At 44.8% G+C, this 24701-nt stretch overlaps 1 protein-coding gene across 4 annotated transcripts; it reads right to left on the bottom strand.

Moving 5' to 3' along the window:
• Window positions 1-248: 248 nt before the first annotated feature.
• ATOX1 (antioxidant 1 copper chaperone) lies at window positions 249-23905 on the bottom strand. Of its 4 annotated transcripts, none has more exons than XM_077326513.1 (5): window positions 23735-23905; window positions 18306-18381; window positions 14557-14739; window positions 687-737; window positions 249-497 (listed from the first exon to the last, which is right to left on the bottom strand). In XM_077326513.1, the coding sequence occupies exons 1-3, from the start codon at window positions 23888-23890 to the stop codon at window positions 14615-14617; spliced, it is 357 nt and encodes a 118-aa protein (XP_077182628.1). In that variant the 5' UTR covers window positions 23891-23905; the 3' UTR covers window positions 249-497; window positions 687-737; window positions 14557-14614. The 4 variants fall into 4 exon arrangements, with proteins under 4 accessions (XP_077182628.1, XP_077182627.1, XP_077182631.1 ...); XM_077326512.1 differs by having other exon boundaries at window positions 14569-14739; XM_077326516.1 differs by lacking the exon at window positions 23735-23905 and adding an exon at window positions 22305-22437 and having other exon boundaries at window positions 14569-14739.
• Between the last annotated feature and the right edge of the window lie 796 nt (window positions 23906-24701).

Below are 24701 nucleotides of genomic sequence, written 5' to 3'. Positions count from 1 at the left end.
TGCTGCTCTTAATCACCTTTAAGCACCACACCAAGCACTTATGACTTATGACCCCCTTTATGAATTGAATCATTATCCCAACCTGCCTTGGCACTAAGCAGTAATTTGTTGCTAAACAAGCAACTAGGGCTTCTTAAGGTATAATACCACCTCATTTCCTTTAAACTGTGAGTGTGTGTGTGAACCCCTCCCACTTCCATGGAATCAGGGCTAAAGGACTTAAACAAAAAACACCAAGAACCATAACATTTACTTGAAAATAGAAGCAACTCCTTGTTTTATTACAAGGCTCCAACAGAAGAATGCATAAACACAACATTTGCAGGAAAAGATTTGGACAAATACGGTTAAAATATATTTTAGTCCTTCCCCCAGAAAGCATCTTGTCTTCCCACCCTTCCTCTTTTCTCCACATCTGGCAGAGCAACAGTGGTCAAAGGAAGGGGACTGGCAGAAGTGTAAACAGCTGCTTCCAGACTGAAGCCCTGGGAGCCAAGCTGCAAAAAAACAAAGAGCAGATAGCATTAAACAAGACCACCACCTGCTGGCTGAACTTAGAATATCAGCTGTATATATCAATCACATAAGGCCAAGCCAATGAATCCCATGTAATTGTTCAGGTCCTCCCCCATCTATTGAAGGTTTACACAATTTATGCCCTCCTCTCCAAGCTGAATGCAACTCACCAATTGTATAAGGTGACCTGTCAGATACCTTCCCCCCGACTTCTGTGATTCCTGGAAGACAAAAACAGAAGGCTTATTAAGTCCCTGGAGGGCTGCCATACACAGCGACTGGGCTGTAATGAGGCAGTCACAAGATACATAGATTTGATCCATATGCTGGCATTCTATAGTTGAAGTTACAGTGGACTGCTTCATCAGGCTGCGCACGGTTCCCCTCTCTGAGAAAGTACTGATTTAGAAAAGTCAAAGATTTATTTTATTTTTTTATTTAGATTTTTATACCGCCCTTCCCTACGGCTCTGGGCGGTTTACATAAAACATTTTGGAACATATACATAGAACACTATCAAAATCAATATAACAATAACAACAACACACCAACTGGAACAATTAGAACAGCACTTCAACAATAACTTTGACACTCCCTCAGCAGGTTCGATCTCTCTGTCTGGGGGGGGGGGAGGACCTGTAGATGTTATGGGTCAGTCGGCCCCACCAAATGCCTGGTGGAAGAGCTCCTTTATGCGGGCCCTGCGGATGGTGCCACAAAACCTAAACTGTTCTCAAGACTGTTCAAAATCGAAAACATTTCAGTTTTCAGTTCTCATGACTGCTGGGGGAAGCACGAGTGCTCGCAAGCTGTTGCTAAAGGCTCAGCTCCCAACCCACTTTTGAGCAGGCTGACTGACTTGAATGGGCTGAGTTCACAGGAACTGGACTATGGGAAGCAGAATTTGGTTTGTCCAGCTTACCCAGTAGTCAAAAAGTAAAACAACATCAGATGAGTATTAGACCGACACCAAGCTGTGTTTCCTTATCCTACATATGAATGATTTTTATGTGTTCTCCTTCTCACTCTCTCACACACAAGTAGCTTACCAAACTATTGAATCAAAAAAATCCTAACCAACCCTTGAAGTTTCTAGGCATGCCACCATGCTGCTAGCTTAGGTATAATCCTACAAAGGAAAGCCAGAAAGTTCTTTACATGGTGACAGGTCTGTAAAATACAAAAGTTACATTTCTTACAGTACATCTTTTGTGATGAGTTCTTGGCACCTGTGAGAAGGATCATAAGTCTGAGTATTGTATATATAGAGAGAATTGGTTCACCCTATTTACAGTGTGGATAATGACAAAGGCCCTCCACAGATATCTTTGAAACCCACTGTTTAGGTTAATCAATTTTCTTCTCTCAGAGTTTGTACTTCTTAGAAATAGAAAAGTACAGGATTCAATGATCTTCAAGCATCAACCCTCCTCTCCGTACCGAGATAGTCCTCAGTTGTGGACATATGAGGAGAAGCTCCAAGATGCACATGAGTAATGTACAAAAGCCTTTTGGGGTGTCACCATCTTTTGAACTTTTTGTAAAAGGCTATGGGAGGGAACCAGCTCCTCTAGAAATGGTGCAAAGGTGCAGTATTTTGTAATGCGTGTGTGTGTTTGCGGGACGATCGGTAGATTTCTTTGGAAAGCAATTGGGCCAGTGCCCTTTTTTCCTTTTTAAACATCCCACTTTTCTCAGGCTCAGCAGCGTATGCATACCATTTCAAGTCAGAAAAATTCTACTATGTAGGGCTGAATTAGACTCCAAAGTCTGGATCCCAACAAGACAGAGGTCATGTAGGCTGGAAAGGCTGAGGCCTTGAGGGACATTGTTATTTCCACTCTTGACAGTGTCCAGCAGACAGATACTGACTCATTCAGATTCAGAAAACCTTTATTGCCATCCAATACTGACTTATTTAAGAGACTCGGGGTTACATCGGAACCAGCAATATTTCTGCAGCAACAAGCGGAAGCAGCTGCAGTTTCTTAGAGCCTGGAAGATCACCACCTTCCTTGTCTCAGCTGAATTAGCCATGTGAATCCATGCTATGGATTCTAGCTTCTAGGCTAAAGAGCCATGGTACACTTTCTATGGGCCTGCCCTTGAAACTGCTGTTGGTACAGAACACTACTGTCTGGTAGCTTTTGGATGCCAGGTGGAGCATTTATGCCACATCTGTCCTGCTGTCATTCCACTGGGTTGCCTATCAGTTACTGGGTTCTATCCAAGGTGCTGATTATCATCTACAAAGCCCTTGATGGCTTTGGACACACATACCTGCAAGACCATCTCTCCTGCTCTGCTCGCTTCACTCATGTGAGCAAATGTTTCTAGAGGTGCCACTCTGCAAATAGTTAAGCCCAACAACCACCCAGTCACATGCAATCGATACCCTGCTTTTCACTACTCATAGGCATCCCAAAGCAGCGTAATGTCACCTTCCGTCCTCTTCCCAGTGAGGTGAGGTTGAGAGCTCTGAGAGATCTGTGACTGGCCCATGGTCTCTCAGCTGGCTGCACGTGGAGGAATCAAACCCAGTTCTCTAGATTAGAGTCCACTGCTCTTTAACCATTACACCACTCAGGCTTTCATATGTTTTCAGAAGAGCATATTTTCCAAGAGATGAGAACTGTAGTAGAATCAAACAGCTTTGCAAGTCACTCCATTAGGGATAAGACTGCATGTTTATTGCAACGTGCATTGTATATATCACCTTTCTTGTTTACTGGACCTTTCTTGTTTACTTTATCTTGGCAATCCACTTTCTGCATTATAATATATTATTACTATTATACCTTAGACACTTTGTAGTGCCTTAGAGATTTTTTTGTTTGCATTGTTTTTGGTAAATTCAGTCCTACCACATTGCTTACCAGAAGGCTGTGCTGTTGGTTTGAATAGATTTTTGTATAGTCCACCTTGAGTCTCTGAGAAAAAGGTAGACTATAAAGGAAGAAATAATCCGTAATCAAGATTCTGTATACAAGAAGAAAATGACTTTCAGATCCACACCCAATGAAGCAGGAGTACAGGTGGGATGTCCCAACCTACAGAAGCTGCTCTTGGATTACTGCCATTGCATGTATGCTGCGCTCCTTATCAAACAGAGACATTGGTTTTTGGAGCAGAGTTCACTATCCCTGAGTTCTTACATGAGCCAGATGGTTCACAGAAAGGTTTCTGCTCATAACAAGAAACATGAGGTCTTGGGGTCTCTTGAAGGGGATCGTGAAGAACACTCCACAACAGCGGAAAATTTAATTATGCAAAATTCAAAATCTAGTCTGGAAGAAACACAGGACTCATCATTCACAAATGATGCTGGGTAATGCATGTATAGGATATTTCTCTCTCTAAAGCTGTAGCTAAATTCTAATCCAACTGGACCAGGGGGGGGGCCCTCAGGAAAAGCCCTTGAAAGTGTCTGAGCAATGCATGGTAAGCACAAAGAAGCTACAGGGGATACTGTTAGTGCTGAGAAGTGGCAAGGAGTAGGGCTCAAGCACTTTCCAAGATTCCTTTCTTCAAGACTAACAACAGCGGAAGAAAGTTTGCAAAATAAGCAAATATATGCAATGATATTAATTGCCATGTCGATGTTTGAAAATCCCATTTTTCTTGGTGCAGGATTTGAGTTATTTTGGCATGACTTTTTTTTTTTGCAGCAGCAGAACAAAGTTGGAGTCCAGTAGCACCTTTAAGCCCAACAAAGTTTTATTCAAAGCATACGCTTCTATGTGCATGCACAAAAAAACTTATACTTTGATTAAAATGTTGTTGGTCATAACACTGGACTCCAACTTTGCTCTGGTGCTTCAGACCAAGAGAGGACTACCCACTTGAATCTATTTTTACAGTAGTAGGTACATACAAGTCTATGCCCCATTAACTATGCATGCTATTTTTCGGAACCATACAAAACACTGAAACACAGCATTCTTAAAATTAGCAAGGCACAACACAGGCCACTCTCCTTAACGCCATCCCATCCATCTGTCCATCTTTTTGCTGCTGTCCCACCAAAGAACTCAAGTCAGCATACACTTTCTCCCTTCCATTTTATCCCCACACCATCCTGAGAGAGAATGAATCCAAGGTCACCCAGTGACCTTAATAGCTACATATGGATCTGAACACTGATCGGTGTGAACACATAGCCAGACCACTGAACTAGCCAAGTTATTATGACCACAGGACATGGCTTTTCAATTCCTTGTAGAGTAGGCCCAGCTTCTTATTCCCAGCTGAAAGTCAGCTTTCCAAGCCCCCAAATCAACTTCTGCATCCTAGTACAGATGCAGGAGAAGCTTCCTGGGGGCTGGGGTATAATCTGAGGAATTTAGAATTAAGGAAGAGAAAGAAACCAAGTTTGCAACCCTATGAATACTTTCCTGTGACTCATTAAATACAACCTGATTTGATTCTGACTAAGCAGGCACAGGGCTGCACAGCAAGAACCTTTTGGGGGAAAGCTGCCTTCTCCCAGATCTAGCTAGTGGGTGAGACAAGACGAGGGAGAGGGGGGAATGACAGCATGGAGGGGATGCTAGTTACTTTCCTCCATGTTGCTTCAAGGCTGAGAGGGGGGCCCCCAGATGGTGTTGAGAAGAAAAGAAAAAAGGAAAGTACTGGTAATTGGACACTCCCTGTTAAGAGGAATGGATCGCCATGTGGCTGGGCCCGACCCCCTAACCCGAGAGGTTGAGAAAATATCCAAACGGCAGGACCTTGTCATCATGGGTGACTTCAATTTCCCAGATGTGTGCTGGGAAACAAACTCTGCGAAGTGTCCTCAGTCATGCAAGTTTCTGACCTGCCTGGCTGACAATTTCATTTATCAAATGGTAGATGAACCCACAAGAGGTTCAGCCATACTGGACTTAATACTGACCAACAGCCAAGAGTTGGTGGATGAGGTGAAGGAGGTGGGGACCCTAGGGGGAAGTGACCATGTCCTCATCGAATTCCTTTTGAGATGGGGAGCCAAGGAAGCTTGTAGCCAGACGCGGATGTTGGATTTTCGTAGGGCAAACTTTAATAAACTCAGAGACATGATGAGTGTCATACCATGGACGAGAATGCTGGAAGGGAAGGGAGCATGTGAAGGGTGGGCGCTACTCAAACAAGAGCTATTGCATGCTCAATCAATGACTATTCCAGAAATACGAAAACACTGCAGGAGCTCCAAGAAGCCTATTTGGATGAACAGAGAACTTCAAGAGGAACTAAGAAAGAAAAGGAAAATGTTCAGGAAATGGAGGGAAGGACAGAGCTCTAAAGAAGAGTACCTACAGGTTACTAGGCACTGTAGATCAATCATCAGAAAGGCCAAAGCTGAGAGTGAGCTAAGATTGGTCAGGGAAGCCCATTGTAACAAGAAAAGATTTTTCAGTTACGTGAGGAGCAAACGTAAAGTAAAGGAGGCAATAGGCCCGCTGTTGGGTGCGGATGGACAAACTCTAACGGAAGATGCAGAGAAAGCAGAAAGGCTTAGTGCCTATTTTACATCTGTTTTTTCCCACAGGTCAAAGTGTTTAGGCACATCTAGAGATGGCGGTAGCCAAAGGATAGTGTCTGGGTGGCAGGTTAACATGGATAGAGAGGTGGTCGAGAGGCATTTAGCTGCACTGGATGAGTTCAAATCCCCTGGTCCAGATGAAATGCACCCGAGAGTACTCAAAGAACTTTCCAGAGAACTTGCACAGCCCTTGTCCATCATCTTCGGAACTTCTTTAAGGACTGGAGATGTCCCGGAGGACTGGAAAAGAGCAAACGTTATTCCGATCTTCAAAAAAGGGAGGAAGGATGACCCGTGAAACTACAGACCAGTGAGTCTGACCTCTGTTGTGGGGAAGATAATGGAGCAGATATTAAAGGGAGCGATCTGCAAACATCTGGAGGACAATTTGGTGATCCAAGGAAGTCAGCATGGATTTGTCTCCAACAGGTCCTGCCAGACCAACCTAGTTTCCTTTTTTGACCAAGTAACAGGTTTGCTGGATCGGGGAAATTTGGTTGATGTCATTTACTTGGATTTTAGTAAAGCTTTTGACAAGGTTCCCCATGATGTTCTGATGGATAAGTTGAAGGACTGCAATCTGGATTTTCAGATCGTTAGGTGGATAGGGAATTGGTTAGAGAACCGCACTCAAAGAGTTGTTGTCAATGGTGTTTCATCAGACTGGAGAGAGGTGAGTAGCAGGGTACCTCAGGGCTCGGTGCTCGGCCCGGTACTTTTTAACATATTTATTAATGATCTAGATGAGGGGGTGGAGGGACTACTCATCAAGTTTGCAGATGACACCAAATTGGGAGGACTGGCAAATACTCCGGAAGATAGAGACAGAGTTCAACGAGATCTGAACACAATGGAAAAATGGGCAAATGAGAACAAGATGCAATTTAATAAAGATAAGTGTAAAGTTCTGCATCTGGGTCAGAAAAATGAAAAGCATGGCTACTGGATGGGGGATACGCTTCTAGGTAGCACTGTGTGTGAACGAGACCTTGGGGTACTTGTGGATTGTAAACTAAACATGAGCAGGCAGTGTGATGCAGCGGTAAAAAAGGCAAATGCCATTTTGGGCTGTATCAACAGAGGCATCACATCAAAATCACAAGATGTCATAGTCCCATTGTATACGGCACTGGTCAGACCACACCTGGAGTACTGTGTGCAGTTCTGGAGGCCTCACTTCAAGAAGGACATCGATAAAATTGAAAGGGTACAGAGGAGAGCAACGAAGATGATCTGGGGCCAAGGGACCAAGCCCTATGAAGATAGGTTGAGGGACTTGGGAATGTTCAGCCTGGAGAAAAGGAGGTTGAGAGGGGACATGATAGCCCTCTTTAAGTATTTGAAAGGTTGTCACTTGGAGGAGGGCAGGATGCTGTTTCTGCTGGCTGCAGAGGAAAGGACACGCAGTAATGGGTTTAAACTTCAAGTACAACGATATAGGCTAGATATCAGGAAAAAAGTTTTTCTCAGTCAGAGTCGTTCAGCAGTGGAATAGGCTGCCTAAGGAGGTGGTGAGCGCCCCCTCACTGGAAGTCTTCAAGCAAAGGTTGGATACACACTTTTCTTGGATGCTTTAGGATGCTTAGGGCTAATCCTGCGTTGAGCAGGGGGGTTGGACTAGATGGCCTGTATGGCCCCTTCCAACTCTATGATTCTATGATTCTATGATTCTATGATTCTATGAGGTGTGTTGCTTGCCAGGGGCACAAATTAAAGATGTTTCAGAACGGCTGCCCAAACTCCTCAAATCTATGGATCGCTACCCATTTGTGATGGTCCATGTGGGAACGAATGACATGTCCGTGAATACCATCGCTCCTATTAAGAAGAAGAAGAAGAGTTGGTTCTTATATGCCGCTTTTCCCTACTCGAAGGAGGCTCAAAGCGGCTTACAGTCGCCTTCCCATTCCTCTCCCCACAACAGACACCCTGTGGGGTGGGTGAGGCTGAGAGAGCCCTGATATCACAGCCCAGTCAGAAGAGCTTTATCAGTGCTGTGGCGAGACCAAGGTCACCCAGCTGGTTGCATGTGGGGGAGCGCAGAATCGAACCTGGCATTCCAGATTAGAAGTCCGCACTCCTAACCACTACACCAAACTGGCTTAAAAAAGACTATCAAGATCTAGGGAGGAAGCTCAAGCAAATGGGGGCACAAGTGGTATTCTCTTCAATCTTGCCTGTCAAGGGAAGAGGAATGCGTGGGGATAGGAAGATAATGGAGGTGAATCAGTGGCTGCATAGTTGGTGCCGGCAGGAGAGATTTGGTTTCTGGGACCATGGGATAGGCTTTCTTGAGGAAGGCCTACTAGCACCTGATGGACTGCACTTATCGAAGCTGGGGAAGAATGTGTTTGGCAGGAACCTGGGGAGATTCATCAGGAGAGCTTTAAACTGACGCCACAAGGGGAAGGAGACGTTCAACATAGAGAGTGTAAGGAGGGAGACCGATCGGGGGCAGCTCAACTAGGAAGGCCAGCTCATAGGGAACCAAAAGTAAAAGGATTCAGATGCCTTTATACTAATGCCCGAAGCATGGGCAATAAGAAGGAAGAGCTGGAACTTCTCATGCTGATGGAAAGGTATGATCTAGTAGGCATCACAGAAACTTGGTGGAATGATTCCGATGACTGAAATGTAATAGTGGATGGATATGAATTGTTCAGAAAAAACAGAATAGATTGAAGAGGTGGAGGAGTGGCACTGTATGTGAGGAAAGGGCTTACCTGTCAGGAAATTCTAGTGAAGGAAAGTATAGCTCCTGTGGAAAGCATCTGGGTGAAAATAAGCGAGGGGAAAACAAACAGTGTGGTGGTTGGTGTCTGCTACCGACCGCCTGACCAACGAGAGGATGTGGATGCTGTATTTTGTGAGCAGCTTGAGAAAATATCCAAGCAGCAGGACCTTGTCATCATGGGTGACTTCAATTTCCCAGATGTGTGCTGGGAAACAAACTCTGCAAAGCGTCTTCAGTCATGCAACTTTCTGACCTGCCTGGCTGACAATTTCATTTATCAAATGGTAGATGAACCCACAAGAGGTTCAGCCATACTGGACTTAATACTGACCAATAGGCAAGAGTTGGTGGATGAGGTGAAGGAGGTGTGAACCCTAGGGGGAAGTGACCATGTCCTCATAGAATTCCTTTTGAGATGGGGAGGCAAGGAAGCTTGTAGCCAGACACAGATGTTGGATTTTTGTAGGGCAAACTTTAATAAACTCAGAGACATGATGAGTGTCATACCATGGACGAGAATACTGGAAGGGAAGGGAGCATGTGAAGGGTGGGCACTGCTCAAACAAGAGCTATTGCATGCTCAATCAATGACTATCCCAGAAAGACGAAAACACTGCAGGAGCTCTAAGAAGCCTATTTGGATGAACAGAGAACTTCAAGGGGAACTAAGAAAGAAAAGGGAAATGTTCAGGAAATGGAGGGAAGGACAGAGCTCTAAAGAAAAGTACCTACAGGTTACTAGGCAGTGTAGATCAATCATCAGAAAGGCCAAAGCTGAGAGTGAGCTAAGACTGGCCAGGGAAGCCCACTGTAACGAGACAAGATTTTTCAGTTATGTGAGGAGCAAACGTAAAGTAAAGGAGGCAATAGGCCTGCTGTTGGGTGCGGATGGACAAACTCTAACGGAAGATGCAGAGAAAGCAGAAAGGCTCAATGCCAATTTTACATCTGTTTTTTCCCATAGATCAAAGGGTTTAGGCACATCTAGAGATGGCAGTAGCCAAGAGATAGTGTCTGGGTGGCAGGTTGATATGTTCAGAGAGGTTGTTGAGAGGCATTTAGCTGCACTGGATGAGTTCAAATCCCCTGGGCTGGATGAAATGCACCCGAGAGTGCTCAAAGAACTTTCACAACCCTTGTCCATCTTTTTTGGGACCTCTTTAAGACTGGAGATGTCCCGGAGGACTGGAAGAGAGCAAACGTTATTCCGATCTTCAGAAAAGGGAGGAAGGATGACCCGGGAAACTACAGACCAGTGAGTCTGACCTCTGTTGTGGGGAAGATAATGGAGCAGATATTAAAGGGAGCGATCTGCAAACATCTGGAAGACAATTTGGTGATCCAAGGAAGTCAGCATGGATTTGTCTCCAACAGGTCCTGTCAGACCAACCTGGTTTCCTTTTTTGACCAAGTGACAGGTTTGCTGGATCGTGGAAATTCGGTTGATGTTGTTTACTTGGATTTTGATAAGGTTCCCCATGATGTTCTGATGGATAAATTGAAGGACTGCAATCTGGATTTTCAGATAGTTAGGTGGATAGGGAATTGGTTAGAGAACTGCACTCAAAGAGTTATTGTCAATGGTGTTTCATCAGACTGGAAGGAGGTGAGTAGCAGGGTACCTCAGGGCTCGGTGCTCGGTCCGGTACTTTTAAACATATTTATTAATGATCTAGATGAGGGGGTGGAAGGACTACTCATCAAGTTTGCAGATGACACCAAATTGGGAGGACTGGCAAATACTCCAGAAGATAGAGACAGAGTTCAACGAGATCTGAACACAATGGAAAAATGGGCAAATGAGAACAAGATGCAATTTAATAAAGATAAGTGTAAAGTTCTGCATCTGGGTCAGAAAAATGAAAAGCATGGCTACTGGATGGGGGATACGCTTCTAGGTAACACTATGTGTGAACGAGACCTTGGGGTACTTGTGGATTGTAAACGAAACATCAGGAGGCAGTGTGATGCAGTGGTAAAAAAGGCAAATGCCATTTTGGGCTGTATCAACAGGGGCATCACATCAAAATCACAAGATGTCATAGTCCCATTGTATACGGCACTGGTCAGACCACACCTGGAGTACTGTGTGCAGTTCTGGAGGCCTCACTTCAAGAAGGATGTAGATAAAATTGAAAGGGTACAGAGGAGAGCGACGAGGATGATCTGGGGCCAAGGGACCAAGCCCTATGAAGATAGGTTGAGGGACTTGGGAATGTTCAGCTTGGAGAAAGGGAGGTTGAGAAGGGACATGATAGCCCTCTTTAAGTATTTGAAAGGTTGTCATTTGGAGGAGGGCAGGATGCTGTTTCTGCTGGCTGCAGAGGAAAGGACACGCAGTAATGGGTTTAAACTACAAATACAACGATATAGGCTAGATATCAGGAAAAAAATTTTCACAGTCAGAGTAGTTCAGCAGTGGAATAGGCTGCCTAAGGAGGTGGCGAGCTCTCCCTCACTGGCAGTCTTCAAGCAAAGGTTGGATACACACTTTCCTTGGATGCTTTAGGATGCTTTCGGTTGATCCTGCGTTGAGCAGGGCGGTTGGACTATATGGCCTGTATGGCCCCTTCTAATTCTATGATTCTATGATCAATACTTCCCAGTGGTTGTGGCTTGGCTGCACTCTGGCAAGAGAAGTGAGTAGATGGCTAGTCCACTAGATGCCTCCAAAGTCACCCCAGAGACCAGATGGAGGATTACAACACGAGGATAGTGTCAACATGCTTGGAGGTGGAAGAAGAACTGTCTTACTTGGCAACCTTTTTTTGCCACTTTCTTCATCAAGAAGTACAGTCTACCCAATCCTTATTTAACTAAAGATGCTGGGGACTGAACCATAAACCTTCTGCAGACAAAAGAGATTCTCAACCTCTAAACCACAGCTCCTCCCTTAGTCAAAGCACTCTAACTGCTATACCACACAAACGGTTTCTTATTTTTCCACCAATGAAGCCATGAAGCAATCAGCACTGCTGCCCAAACCCTGGCTCTGAAAAGAGATTCATTTCTGAAGAACAAGAGAAACAATTTCCTCCACAGAGCAACTGCTCTGCTCCAGCACTTGTAGTCTGAAAACCATACAAGCATAACAGGGAGGCCTTACAGAAAGGGAGGGGAAAACTCCTTTCCACCCTGCAGCTCCATGCAAATCAGAGGAATGTTGATACTGACTTTGATTAAAGCAGTTCCTGGTTTGGCTAATTTCCCTCTTAAGGAAATCTGGAGCATACTACAAGAGGCGGACAAGCTCAGGAGTTCTTGCACTTTCTAACCATTTCTACCGATGGAGATTCTCATTCTTTCATATAATTAAGAATGACCTTGAGAACCTCTCCTGACACTGGGATAAAGAAGGATGCCACAGAGGCCCCTGATAGTTAAGATGCATACACAATTACTGCAGATGTGGATTATGTTGCTACTTGATGTTTCCAAGCAGTCCCTAAAGCATTACAGAAATCTCCAAGGCCATTTTGACTGTGTAGTAATAAATCTGTTGTAGATGCCTCAACAATACTGCTGCTAGACCTCTGAAGTTTCTGCATGCATACACTTAGTTGGGATAAAGGGGTGCTTTGTGCACAGCTCCCCAGCCGGGCTTTCCAGCTGCTTTTGCACCAAGCAGCCCTTTTATTCAAAGATTTAGTCTTGCTGAGTGGCTTGTTCAGGAGGAGCTAAACTCTTCCCACCTTCTTTCCCACCAACAAGCTGTTTCATCTTTTTCTGAAGGGTGCAGTCCAACATGCTACGGAAAAGGTCTGGTAGCCGCAAAACCTTGCATCTTATGCTCTCTGATGGTAGCATAAAGTAGAAGAATAAGTCCTTATGCTAGAAATCAGATCCATCCTCTCATTGTGTGGGGAGTTTATAGACAGAAAGCCATAAACAACCTTCTTCTGATATCATTTCAAATAGTAACACACTATCTGGCTGAAAAAGAGACTCAAATGGATGTCAGCCAGAAACAAGCCTGGACATGTAGTTTAGGAATGTGGGAAACAGCAATTGACCCCACCCCAGGGAGATGCATAATGAGGACAATGGGCATTTAAAGAAACTATTGCCTCACCTTGAATTAATCTCATCAGCTCCAGCCTTAGTTCACTTTTGGGCTAATTAAGCAACGCAACACTATTCACCAAACCTGGTAGTTTTCCCCATCTGGTAAATACAGAGTCATCAACACCTGTAGTTCATTTTAGGTAAACACATAGAGATTATTGTCCACCTCCAGACAATCCATCAAGGGAATGTTTGGGGGGCTAGTGCATCAGCCTGCCCCAGGCTGCATTTTGCCCAATAAAATAAGGCATATCACAGAATCACAGAATCATAGAGTTGGAAGGGGCCATATAGGCCATCTAGTCCAACCCCCTGCTCAATGCAGGATCAGCCCAAAGCGGCCCAAAGCATCCTAAAGCACCTGAGATCTTCTAAAGCGTCCTGCTCTTCTTCTAATGAAATGCTGGTTGTTTTGCTGCTGCTTCCATGGACCTCTATCATTGAGACTGGCAACTATAAATTCCCCAAAATTGATTTCTACCCCCTCCTCCCTGATTTCCTCTTAACTAGTCGTATATGTATTTTAGTGTGTTTGTATGTGTGGTTTTCCCTCTTATTTTTATTTTAAATAAAAAACCTTTTTCCAGTGAATCTAACCTGGTTTATTTTGAGAGTTCTCTTGAGGGAACCATCCCTGTATACATAAGTGGAGAATCCCAGTTACCCGCTCTTGCTCTGTCTACTTTAAGCTAAGCCATCATGGTGGTTAAGAGTGGTGGACTCTAACTTGGAGAACTGGGTTTGATTCTCCACTCCTCAACATGAAGCCAGCTGGGTGACCTTAGGCTTGTCACAGTTCTCTTAGAGCTCTCTCAGTCCTACCTACCTACCTCACAGAGTATCTGTTTTGGGAAGAGGAAGGGAAAGGTATTTGTAAGCTGCTTTGGGTCTGTGAAAAGCGGGTATTTAAAAAAACAGCTCTCTCTCTTCTGTCTCTAAATAGAAGACTGCCTATTTGAGTGACAAATTAATGGTGGGCAACACTTTGCAACATGGAGCATTGTGCATGCATCTTAGAGTGCAGATGTAGGGAGACTTCCCCAGGGTAACTCTCAAAGGAGTGTGTGAATGTATGTTTGTAGATCATTTGACATTATAAGAGGGACTATCAGGGTTGGAATCTTTTCTCCTTTTTCACTTCTTGAGTCCTTGTCATTCAGTTACACCTGTTAGCCCATGAGTCCATACAAATAGCTGTGAGGTTCTGTATAATGCAAGGGGGTGACACATGGCTCTTCCCAAACTTTTCCCTCTCTTGGCTCAATCAGGGTTGGTGTGGAGCTAGAAAAGGACACAATGTTGGGATCCCTCTGAATTGGCCATGAACCACCTCTCACTCTCTCTCCTTTAAACTAATTTCCCCCACTAATCAGGAGACCGCCTAGTGGGTAAACAGTCACATTGTGTCCTACTTTAGCCAACAAAACAGATTACATCACATCATGTGCCTACATTATTACACATTAGGGGACAGGAGATGAAGGCTGCTGTTTTCAGATAATGCGTGAACATATATAATATACTGAGTCAAACCACTGGTCTATCAAAGTACTGCTGTCCCAACTAGCAGCCATTCTCCAGAGTCACAGGTGGAGGTCTGTCACATCACCTACTACTGGTTCTTTTTTACCTGGAGATGCCAAACAGATGCTCTACCACCAAACTATTACTCTTTCCCATACATTGTTTAGTTGCACCCTTGATGTTTCCTAGAAGATACCTGGCCACCAACCTTTCCTTCAGAACAGCAGCCCCACCAGACAAGCCATCCTATGTAGTTACTTGTCTCCAAGGTAGGAGGCATTTTTCCCAGTTTTCTTCAATGTCTCCAGCAAGGTATCAATGGTATGCTCCGAATCGATAGTCACTGTCTTGTTGGGTAGATCAATATCAAACTGCACCGCTAGATAAAGAAATAACAATGTAAATGGCATAGTCAGCATTCTGACAGCAGATTTCCTCTCCAATGTTCCTGCTCCCTAATTCTTAAATGACTGCTGATTCGAAATGAGTTAAATGATAGGGATAGAATGATGGATTGCTTCTTTGTTTATTTATATTTATTTATTTGCTATATTTATATATGCTGCCAATTCCAACAAAACTGACTCAAGGCAGCTCACAACAAATAACATTTATAAAATAAAACAATGAAACAATGAAATCCCCATCTCACCCTTCCAACCTCCATCCGTCCTGACAAGCCTCCATCCCCTGGCCTCCCGATCATTTTTCTGGCTCCAAGGAGATGGTCAATGGCACACCAGAGAAGATCTCCCAATTCCACCTGGCCTCAACTAAAGGCCTGAAATCTGGCCAGTTCATATCGCTCTCTGGGTGGATTCTCTGTGGCAAGAGTCAGATTGGTGAGACTCATTCCATGGATTTTAGGAGGGACAGAACTTTCAGGCATTATAATGGCGGAATACAATTAACCCCCATGCAACAGACTTAGGGCTTATATTCCTTATATCCTGTGAGGAAATGAACCCTATTTCTTCAAAGCAGGGATACTTAAATTTCTACTAGGAGTAGGGAGGAAGGAAACCATCTGAAACCCAAGTGGACTAGGGATCTGGATATTCCCTGACTAAAACACGACTGTCAACAGCTGTACCTTCCCTGAAACATGAAGACATAATGTTGTCCCCCTGCACAGATGCAAGGGATTCTGGTGAATACTTTCTAAATGGGTGGACTATTCTATAGCAACTTTGGAGGTGTTGCAGATCTTCTAATTGCTTAGCAACTCAGGTACAACTGGCAGGCACAACAACTTACAATATGAAATAGATCTATAACAAAAATGTACAGTGACGACCATACCACTTTTGTATGGACAATGGAGCAGAGTTGAAATGAGTGAGGCACTTCCAGTTCACGTCAAATATTTGAGTGCATTCTGAAATGTGAACCTCAACCATGATATTATTGGGGACCTCTTAAGGAAAGCATGCTCTTACTTTGCAGGAAAACAAAACAGTACGCCAAACACCATTTGCTTAGCAGCGATCTAAGGCCTAACATCAGTATGTTACAGTTAAAATTGGGGGCATTTCTGCACCCTTTAAATATAGTGTAATGCTTACCTCAAGTAGTTGTTATATTTTGGCCCCTCCACATGACGTTGCCAACATTCAGTGTCTGGCCGGCTACTTCCTCCATTTTAAAGCACTAGTTGGTGAATCCCAAAAAGTGGATTCACCAACATTTGTAGAGCTACCTAATGGAGAGCAGCCAGCTGGCCAGCAGCCAAAGAAAGGTATGGAGACTCAAATGCATGTCTGCCTCATCCCACCCCTGCTACCACCCCCCTCTTCCGGTGGACAAGTATGCAGACAATGGCAGTAAGAATTTTTACCAAGTCTCTCTCCTTTGAAGAAGCCTCCCCATCTCAAGAGGCCGGGCGAGGAGCTGCATAGATGTTTCAACAGAGAACTACTGATTAAAAAAAAAATTAGTGGGCATCACGGGGGGCCCTTCAAAGCATGGAGAAACAGAATTGGCTGCCTGGCTTGAGTGACAGGCGGAAGAGAGTCCCATGTAAATTGCGTCACTCTCTTTCGCCATCACCAGCAGCACTTTTGGAGGGGGAGAAGCGCGAAATGGCACAGACAGCAGGAAAGGTGAGGAGGGGCCGGGAGGCACGATTTCATTTAGTGTTATGCCACTCAGCTGACATGACACTATTTTTACCCATGTGCAGAAATGCCCTGGATGTTCTCACCATGTTTGTTCCATTATGTTACTATTCTCCTATTATGACTGTTTCACTATTGTTCAATTTATCATGTTATCTGTACTGTTTTTCTCCAGTTCCATGTAAACCACCCTGAGCCTCAGAGGAGGGCAGTATATAAATATAATAAACAAATAAGGGGGTTATCCTGTGTTGGGGCTGCATGCTTCAGATTGCAAGTGAGGGTTCATATGATTGAATGCTCCTCCATAGTCTTATAATAAACACTACTAACATTACATGCTTTGTACACAGAAGGTACCTCCATCAAAGAAACTGCATGAAATCCTTGGCTCTCTTTGGCCCGTGGCGAGAGAGCTTCCCAGGCTAAAGGGAGTGGAAAGCCCCCCCCCCCCGCCTGACTGCAGCAACTGGGCTTTGTGGCCCACAGGGAGGCTGCAAACTCCCCCCCCCCCCGGCTCCTTCCCAGGAGGAGCATACCTGCGGGCCGCAAAGCCCTGTCGCTATCTCTCTCCTCATGGGCGACAGCCACAAGGCTTCTAGCAGGCAAGGAGCAAGTGTAGGAGGTGCAGGGGGAGGGCCAATCAGGGTGGACCTGGACGGACAGGGCCCTGGACAGTCTCCTCCCAGGAGGCTGTTTCCCAAATATATAAGGGAACAAACTAGTGTTAAGAATTCTTAATGACTTAACTGAACTAATGTAATTTAATATATTTTTTTAGCCCAGAAGAAACAGTTCTGTTCCCTCAAATCAATCACATTCTCGCCAATAATCGGTGATTCGCTACAGCAGCCTTTCTCAACTTTTTTACCATTGAGAACCCTCTGAAACATTCCTCAGGCTTCAAGAAACCCCAGAAGTGGTGCTACTGTGCAGAGTATGGCTGGGAAGCATAGCTGTGACCACATCTACTCAGGACCCATCTGCTTCCCACCCCCATCATTGGTCATTTCGAGGTGGATTGGGGGTAGGGAGAGAGAGAGAGGGGGAGGGAGGGTCAACATGACTATATATGGTCAATATCACCTGATAAATGTTTAGCACATTTTTTAAAAACATAAAAAATCAATTAATTCCCACCCTTTCAGGAAACCCTTCCAGGGATGTCAAGAAATCCCAGAGAAAACTTGAGCTACAGATGAAAAGATTTCCATCAGGAATAAGGAAGTCTTCAAAACATTGCTTGTTTCTTTAGCTGTAAGGAAATAAAGACTACCCTGGAAATGGCATTCATTAAAGTGACTGTGTCAATCTCTTAAATTATGTACAGTATTTGCTGGCGCATAAGACTACTTTCCCCCCTTGAAAAACATGCCTCCAATTGCGGGGGTCGTCCTATACGCCGGGTGCACTTCAGTTGGGATAGACATAGCTGCCCATAGTGGCCCATAGTACCATAATGTAATGTAACAAACTCTATATTTTGAGTGGAAATGTTGGGGGGTCGTCTTATACGCCCAGTCGTCTTATACGCCGGCAAATACGGTAATTAAAAAAGAGAGATACCGTTATGAATATACATCTGAATAAATGTCATACTATTATCAAGTAAGACCCATATTGCCAAAGGACACAATTCAGTATTTCATTGGAATAACAGGGAGCTATAGCTGATCTGGTCACTCAAGTGTATTTCAAAAGGTACTCCATGTCCTGCCATTCCAGCATGAGGATCTTTGCCTTCTCTTAAAATGCAAGGAACTGTACTTATGCTGGCCCATTAAGTTTTTCATGTTAGAGTCAGCAAAGCTTTCTGGACACCACTTACCTCCCAGCTTGTTGAGGACACGGGTGACAGCATTGGAGCATCCTTCACAGGTCATGTCTACAAAGAACTCATGTTTCTGAAATCATCAAAAAAAGATTGGAGAGGTCACTGGAATGGACCACATGGAACAATTCTATGACCACAACTATATTCAGCCATCCCATTAAACCATAGTTAAATCTTATCAAAGTGTGCATGAATTCGGCTTGTGTACACACCTGTTTCCTGTCTGCTCTCCTGCATGGAGTGTAATGAAGATATAGCGGTTTAAAGCCATCCTCAGTTATCCATGTGCCATTGACATATGCAGGGAAAGGAAAACCAACTCTGATTCAGCCACATACATGCATTGGCACATCATGGATAACTGACAATAGCGTTAAGCCAACTTTTCTTTGTTGCACAAATTAGATTCTAAACCTCATCATTAACAAGATTAAAAACTCACCAAGACTTTCAGCTTATTGCAGGGAAACTAACTCTGGGTAAACCACACACAGGCTTGGCACATCATGGGTAGCCAGTTAGTCTTAAATTACTATTCCTCCATCATGCTGTTTTCAAGAAGGGAGAGGGGGAAAGGGAGGAGTCAGCCATGTATGTATGTATGAAGATTTTTATACTGCTCTTCCATATGGCTCAGGGTGGTTTACATATAACATCACGGGGGGATACATGGAACGGTCTAACACAGTCAGTACATCAACAATAATCTAACAGTGGTTCTGAATAACACAATTACAGTATTCTTAAACAACAATCTAACAGGAACGGTAACTTAGCTAAGGCCCCCAGAAAGGTCACACATGGAGGGGATGTCTGAGGTGGACCTGTGGATATTATTTGGGTTTGGTTGGGCTCAGGCAAGCCTGGAAAAAGCTGGGTTTGTGCACACTTTTATAAATGCTGTTTAAGGGGACATCAAAATGCAACCAACAACTTGGCTTAATTATAACTGCATGATGACTAAGCTTCATCCTTGCTATTTGTTTCCTTTCCACATGTTAAAACCAATACAAGAACTCATGACAATTAAAGTACCCCCAAATCTATGGTTATAGAGCATGTGTGTATGGATATTTATTACAGTTATAGCCTGTCTATCTTCCATCACAGAATTCTAGGCTGCAGAGTAAAGTTGCTGTGTCATCTCTATCCCCACCTTTGGGAATCTAATGTAGAGTTACTTTAAAAAAAATAGCTGTGAAGAGTGAGCTGTGATTTTTTTTAAGTATATCTTGTCCTCTAAAACAATGCTTTCTCTTTTTCTTGAATTAGGACAGATTAATTTAAAAATCAAAGAAAAAAATAAATCACTAATTCAAGTTTCCTAATGGTATTTCATATATTTCTTAAGCCATGATATCTAGTTAAGCCACTAGTTAATATAACCACTAAGTCATTAAAATTTACAGCTAAATGGGCTTTTGAGTTTCCAAGGGTTGAAGATTTCTTCCCATTGTTGCTTTGCTGCTTTCTTTTTCACTTTGTGGGTCACTCTTTTTTGCAATTCTTTGGTTTTCCATTCTTGCATCCATGAAACAGAAAGCTGCTGGCAATCGAAAGTGTTTGCTCAGTTCAGCCAATATGCTTTTGTGTATGTATTTTGTCATCTTCGACATGTCCAGTAGCAAAGGCTGGTAAGTTGGTTACCGCCCTCACCACTATACCTGTACAAATGTGCTTGCTGGACTATAGAAAGCAAACATTGTATTCTGAGGACTGAACCAACGACAGAGCTCAAGAAGTAAGAAGACCATGATAATAGCTGTTCATGAGATCATGTAGAGAGAACATACTTGGCAACAGTTCTCATATTACAAAGGACATCTGTGCATTCAGGGGCTATGATGATTTGGCAGTCCCTGACCCTTAAGTCCATAACCCATATGATCTTAGTTTTTCCCCATGGTTCTTTACAAAGAACACTTTTAAGGGATTGTAAGAATAAATTGAACAAGTTTATGTAGAGTTTAACCAGCCTGTCATAAAGTCATATTCAAGTTTTATCCACCATACTTTCAAGCTTGCTTGTCAGCAGCTTCTGCATTTAAAGGATGAGCATACTCTCACAGTTCACAATACCAAACCAGTAAACAGACAGAAAAAGGATGCTTCTTTCAACTGTGCAATTCTTACAGGTTATTTCTGAGCATTGCCACAATCAATGAATAATTGCAAGAGTCCCTAAACATAAACACAGGTAATTAGGGAACATGGCACCACTTAGTGTCTCCAGTCACCTTTGCCAAGAGAAATATTAACTACCATTCATTCATTGCATCAGAAAGATAATGGTACTGTCTCCTTTCACTTTGAGAAGAATAGGCCTATCCCTGGATGATAAGAGTTGTGGCCAAGCTTATATCCATAGTAAACAGGGCAGTAATGAGAGAATTACAAATTTCTGTGGCTTCTTGTTTCCAGTTTTTAATAGACTATGGTAGCAAAAAGTGAAAGAGGCAACTGAGGCCAAGCTTTGAGTGACTAACTGGTTTTTCTTGGTACTGCTAAAGATGCAGTTCACTGGGGTGAAACTGAATAGGGCCTGGAATCCAAGCCACGTAAACAACCTAAAGAGTGAGAAGAATGGGTGTAAGCCTGAATGTCATGAAAGGCTGAACTCCTGGGACCTTCAGTAGGAGTCAAATCAATCCACCTTCAACAGGCATTGAGGGGGGGGGGTTGAAAGAACTAGTTCATTCCTGTAATGAGCCTGAAGAAAAAGATGTGAACTAAAGATCTCTTCTGGTTTATTATTTAAAGGTCTTGGAGGCAGTTTGAAAGTTTTCATACATAAAAACTTGGGTCAAAATGGTTGAGCTTTCCTGAGAGTAAAGGTATGATGAGCAAGAACATATACCACAGAAAGGCCCTGGTCAAAATTCAATACCACAAGAAGTAGCACAGGGATCAATTCCAAAAGTGAACCTGTGAACATGGAATGCAGTGTTGGAATTGATATGCAGTCTTGCGGTTGATCACCTGTGCATGTAAGAATAACAGCAGACTGTGGACAGGGATTTAGTGCTGACATATTTCTTATTCAAATTATGATGGCAGTTACTCTGCAACAATTGCAAGAGTTCATGCTGAAAGACTGACCCATACAGGCATGTTTCTTCACATAGCACCTTCAAACATGCAAAGAAATTTTTGGTCCTCCCATGTCTTTTATTATCATCATCATCAACACCACCACCACCACCATCATCATCATCATCAATTTATATCCCGCCTCCCCCCAGAGGCTCGAGGCGGGTCACATAAAAACCAATCCCCTAAAACAATAAAAGCACAATAAAACATAATACAATTAATACAAAAGTTAAGACAAGAATGGCGGCAAAATTCAATATAACTAACCCAAGATAACTAACCCAATTTAGATCACTGTGGAGGTTTCTTCTGTAAAGGCCCTTCAGCCACATTCTGAACCACAATCCTTTTAAATGGGCTCAATGAGCACAATTGTTCACACTGGCTGTTTTCCTGCTTATGCTTTTTTTTTGGGGGGGGGATTCCAAGGGCAGATGTGCAACACCTTGTCCTTTCAGTTTTGGTTTCTGTGACATATTTTGCCGTATAATCCCTGTCCGGCCTTTTGCTAAAGGAATGTATTAGTACCTTGGAAGAAAAGCTCATTGTCGAAGCTTCTTGGCATAGCAGCTTGTTTAGAACAATCTTGCCTTTTAAGTCACTTAATCGATTTCGAACACCGTTCTGAAGTGACTGGGCCAAGGCCACAGATGGAAGCCTGTGGCGCGGCACACAGGAGCCGCTCTGTCCCCCGGGATGGCAGCGGAGAGGCCCTTTTCAAGTGGGACCCCCAATACCGAGACGCGGGTCTCCAAAGGCATCAAGGGAAGGCAACGCTAGCCGGGAAATTGCGCAGCCGGCAGCGGCAGCCCCACAGCGCGCGAGAGGAGCTTCCCCTTCTGCCCGATGCCCCCACCCCCGCCCCCACCCCCACCCCCGCCCTGGTGCGAAGCCACCCACCGGCATGGCTGCTCCGGGAAGCCTTCCTGGCTGCCGTTCAGCGGCGAGAGCGGCTCCTCTTTCGGCTCGCTGCGAAATGAGAGGCAGCCCTCCCGGCCGGCCCCTACTGCTCCTCCCCTTGCCCGCCTTCGCCAGCGGTGTGGCGGCCGGGGCGGGGCGGGGCGATGGCGTCGCCGCTTGCTCCGAGAGGCCGCTAGAGGGCGAGGCCGCGGTGGGCGGTGGCAAGTCCCACCCAGACGCGGCTTTCGCGCCAGCTCAAGCGCCGCGAGAAAAGCCCGGCAAGAGACGGCCCCGCTCTCCGGACGCGCTGGTGCGGGCCTCGCAGCCGCCGACCACGAGCTCTCCGGCGACAAAGCGCTGCCCTGAGAGCGCAGCCGCACATTCGCTTCCCAAGAGACGCCACTGGGGCCGCGGAGGGCTTCTGCCCCGCAGGGCGCGAATGGGCGGCGGCCATGAATGGGTCGCTCCATTGTTGTCTTCTTATGCGTGCTGAAGGGAAGGTGGCTGTGCGGTTCACTGCCTTTGAGCCCACAGGGTCCATTTTACTCGAGGCGGCAGAATACGGCCAGCCCTCAGCGGAGGAGAACACTGCCCCTCGGAGGAAGCGGGCTTCAGCCCGTGGAAGCTTAAGGCCACAGGAACTAGGGTCAGTCATTAGGGTGCACCAAAGTGGGTTGCTTAAAGGTAAGGTGACCAGATTTTAAGATTGCTAAAGATGGACAGCATTGACCAGGGGGTTGCCAACTTCCAGGTGAGGCCTGAAGTTCTGGACTCATCACTCAAGCCTGCACAGCTTGGTAAGAACAAGCACTAAATGTTCATGCAATACCAATCTTTGATTTTTCAGTTTTCTGTGAAATGCAGTGTTCTGCATGTCCCCCTCTAAGGTATCTGAATTATTTTAGACCTACAAACAGGATTCAGACTTCTCAGAATATCTGACAGAACTGGCTGACTGACCTTTGTATTGCCACCTGATCCCAGAACTTGGAAACTTTCAAAGAAACAGGCTATCTGTTCTGGGAGGATGCTCTGCTTGATCAGAGTTTACAATTACATGTTTTTTTTTTATTTTAAAAATGCAACTTGAGATCATAAACAATGCAAAAAAGAAATTTTAAGAATTTCCAAACCACTCTTACCTGTTAGAACTTGGAATTTTTTAAAAGAAAGAATGAGGAGACTGGGGAAGGGGAAATGTATTCAATGGTAGCAGTCATGGGTCCTTTAATTGTCATCTAGATTTCTAATAGCATAATGTGGAGCCCATCTGTGGATCAATGCCACTTTGACATTAAACAGACTTTCCTGCAAATTTGGGGACCTCCCCCCCCCCCCACAAAGCCTTGCATGAAAATCAAAACTCTTTAAAAAGTACATTGAGGTTTACATTCCCCTCCCAAAACGGAAACATTATTCTCTGCACCTACCTTCCTTCTGCAGAACTGGCAGCACGCTCCCCGCAACTCACAGAGGTGGGGGTGGGAGAGCGCTCGGTGCCTGGGTGGGGGAGGAGGGAGGGAAGGAGGTTGCGGGGAGGGGGACAAAGGGATTTGTACCACCGTAGAGCCACTCCTCTTCCTCATCCTTGGTGCCGGCCCCGCTCAAATCCTCTGCCAGCCACGTTCCCAAACTTCACAAGGCACAGGCCGCTCATTCGGGGCATCAGCTGCTCAGTAGTGAGGGAGAAGGCTAGGTGGAGATCTAAGGCAGTGGTCCCTAACCCCCGGTCCAGGGACCAGGACCGGTCTGTGGATCAGTCAGTACCGGACTGCAGCCCCTCCTCGTCCTCCTCCCCGGCTGCTGCCTCGGGGGCTGCCCTGCCACTCTGCCACTGGCTCACCTTTGGTGCTCTCCGGTAGCTGCCACAGCTGGGGCTCCCCCTTGGCGTGGCACTGTGCAGCTGCTGCGAGCAGTGCCACTCAGTGGGTGGCAGGAAGTCAGGGGCCCCGGCAGGAAAGCAAGCAGAGCAGGGGCTCGAGTGGCAGTGGCGACATCCTTCAGCAAAAGACTACCCCCTGGGCCTCAGTAAAATTGTCAAACGTTGACCAGTCCCCGGTGATAAAAAGATTGGGGATCACTGCTATAAATAATGTTCAAAGTGTTCATTTATAGAAGGTATAATATGGAGGGTTACATATACAACATATACAAATCAATTACAAAGTCAAGCTAAGATCTGACAAATCCACGTTCAAATGTTGACTGCCATGAATATCACAGGTTGACCTTAGCTAAACTTACCTTAGAGGGTTGCTGTGAGAATGGAATGGATAAGGGGGATTTCCACCTCCCTGAGCTACTTGGAGGAAAGAGTGCACTAAAAAAAATCAAATAGGTGTGGAGTATTGGGATGGCCAGATGCAACACAGCAAAAGGCTTCTTCCTGTATTTAAA

Source organism: Paroedura picta, chromosome 3, assembly GCF_049243985.1.
Source record: "Paroedura picta isolate Pp20150507F chromosome 3, Ppicta_v3.0, whole genome shotgun sequence".
In the NCBI taxonomy this organism is placed as follows: Eukaryota; Metazoa; Chordata; class Lepidosauria; order Squamata; family Gekkonidae; genus Paroedura; species Paroedura picta.
Note: the sequence above shows the minus strand (reverse complement) of the source record. Positions and strands in the feature narration are given on the sequence as shown.

Coding starts and splice junctions, on each gene's coding strand:
- ATOX1 (XM_077326513.1), bottom strand. CDS start 23,890: ATGAGGAAGAGGAGTGGCTCTACGGTGGTACAAATCCCTTTGTCCCCC. Junction 18,382..23,734: donor GCCAGTTCTGCAGAAGGAAG/GTAGGTGCAGAG, acceptor TGATGATTTCAG/AAACATGAGTTCTTTGTAGA. Junction 14,740..18,305: donor TGTCCTCAACAAGCTGGGAG/GTAAGTGGTGTC, acceptor TTCTTTATCTAG/CGGTGCAGTTTGATATTGAT.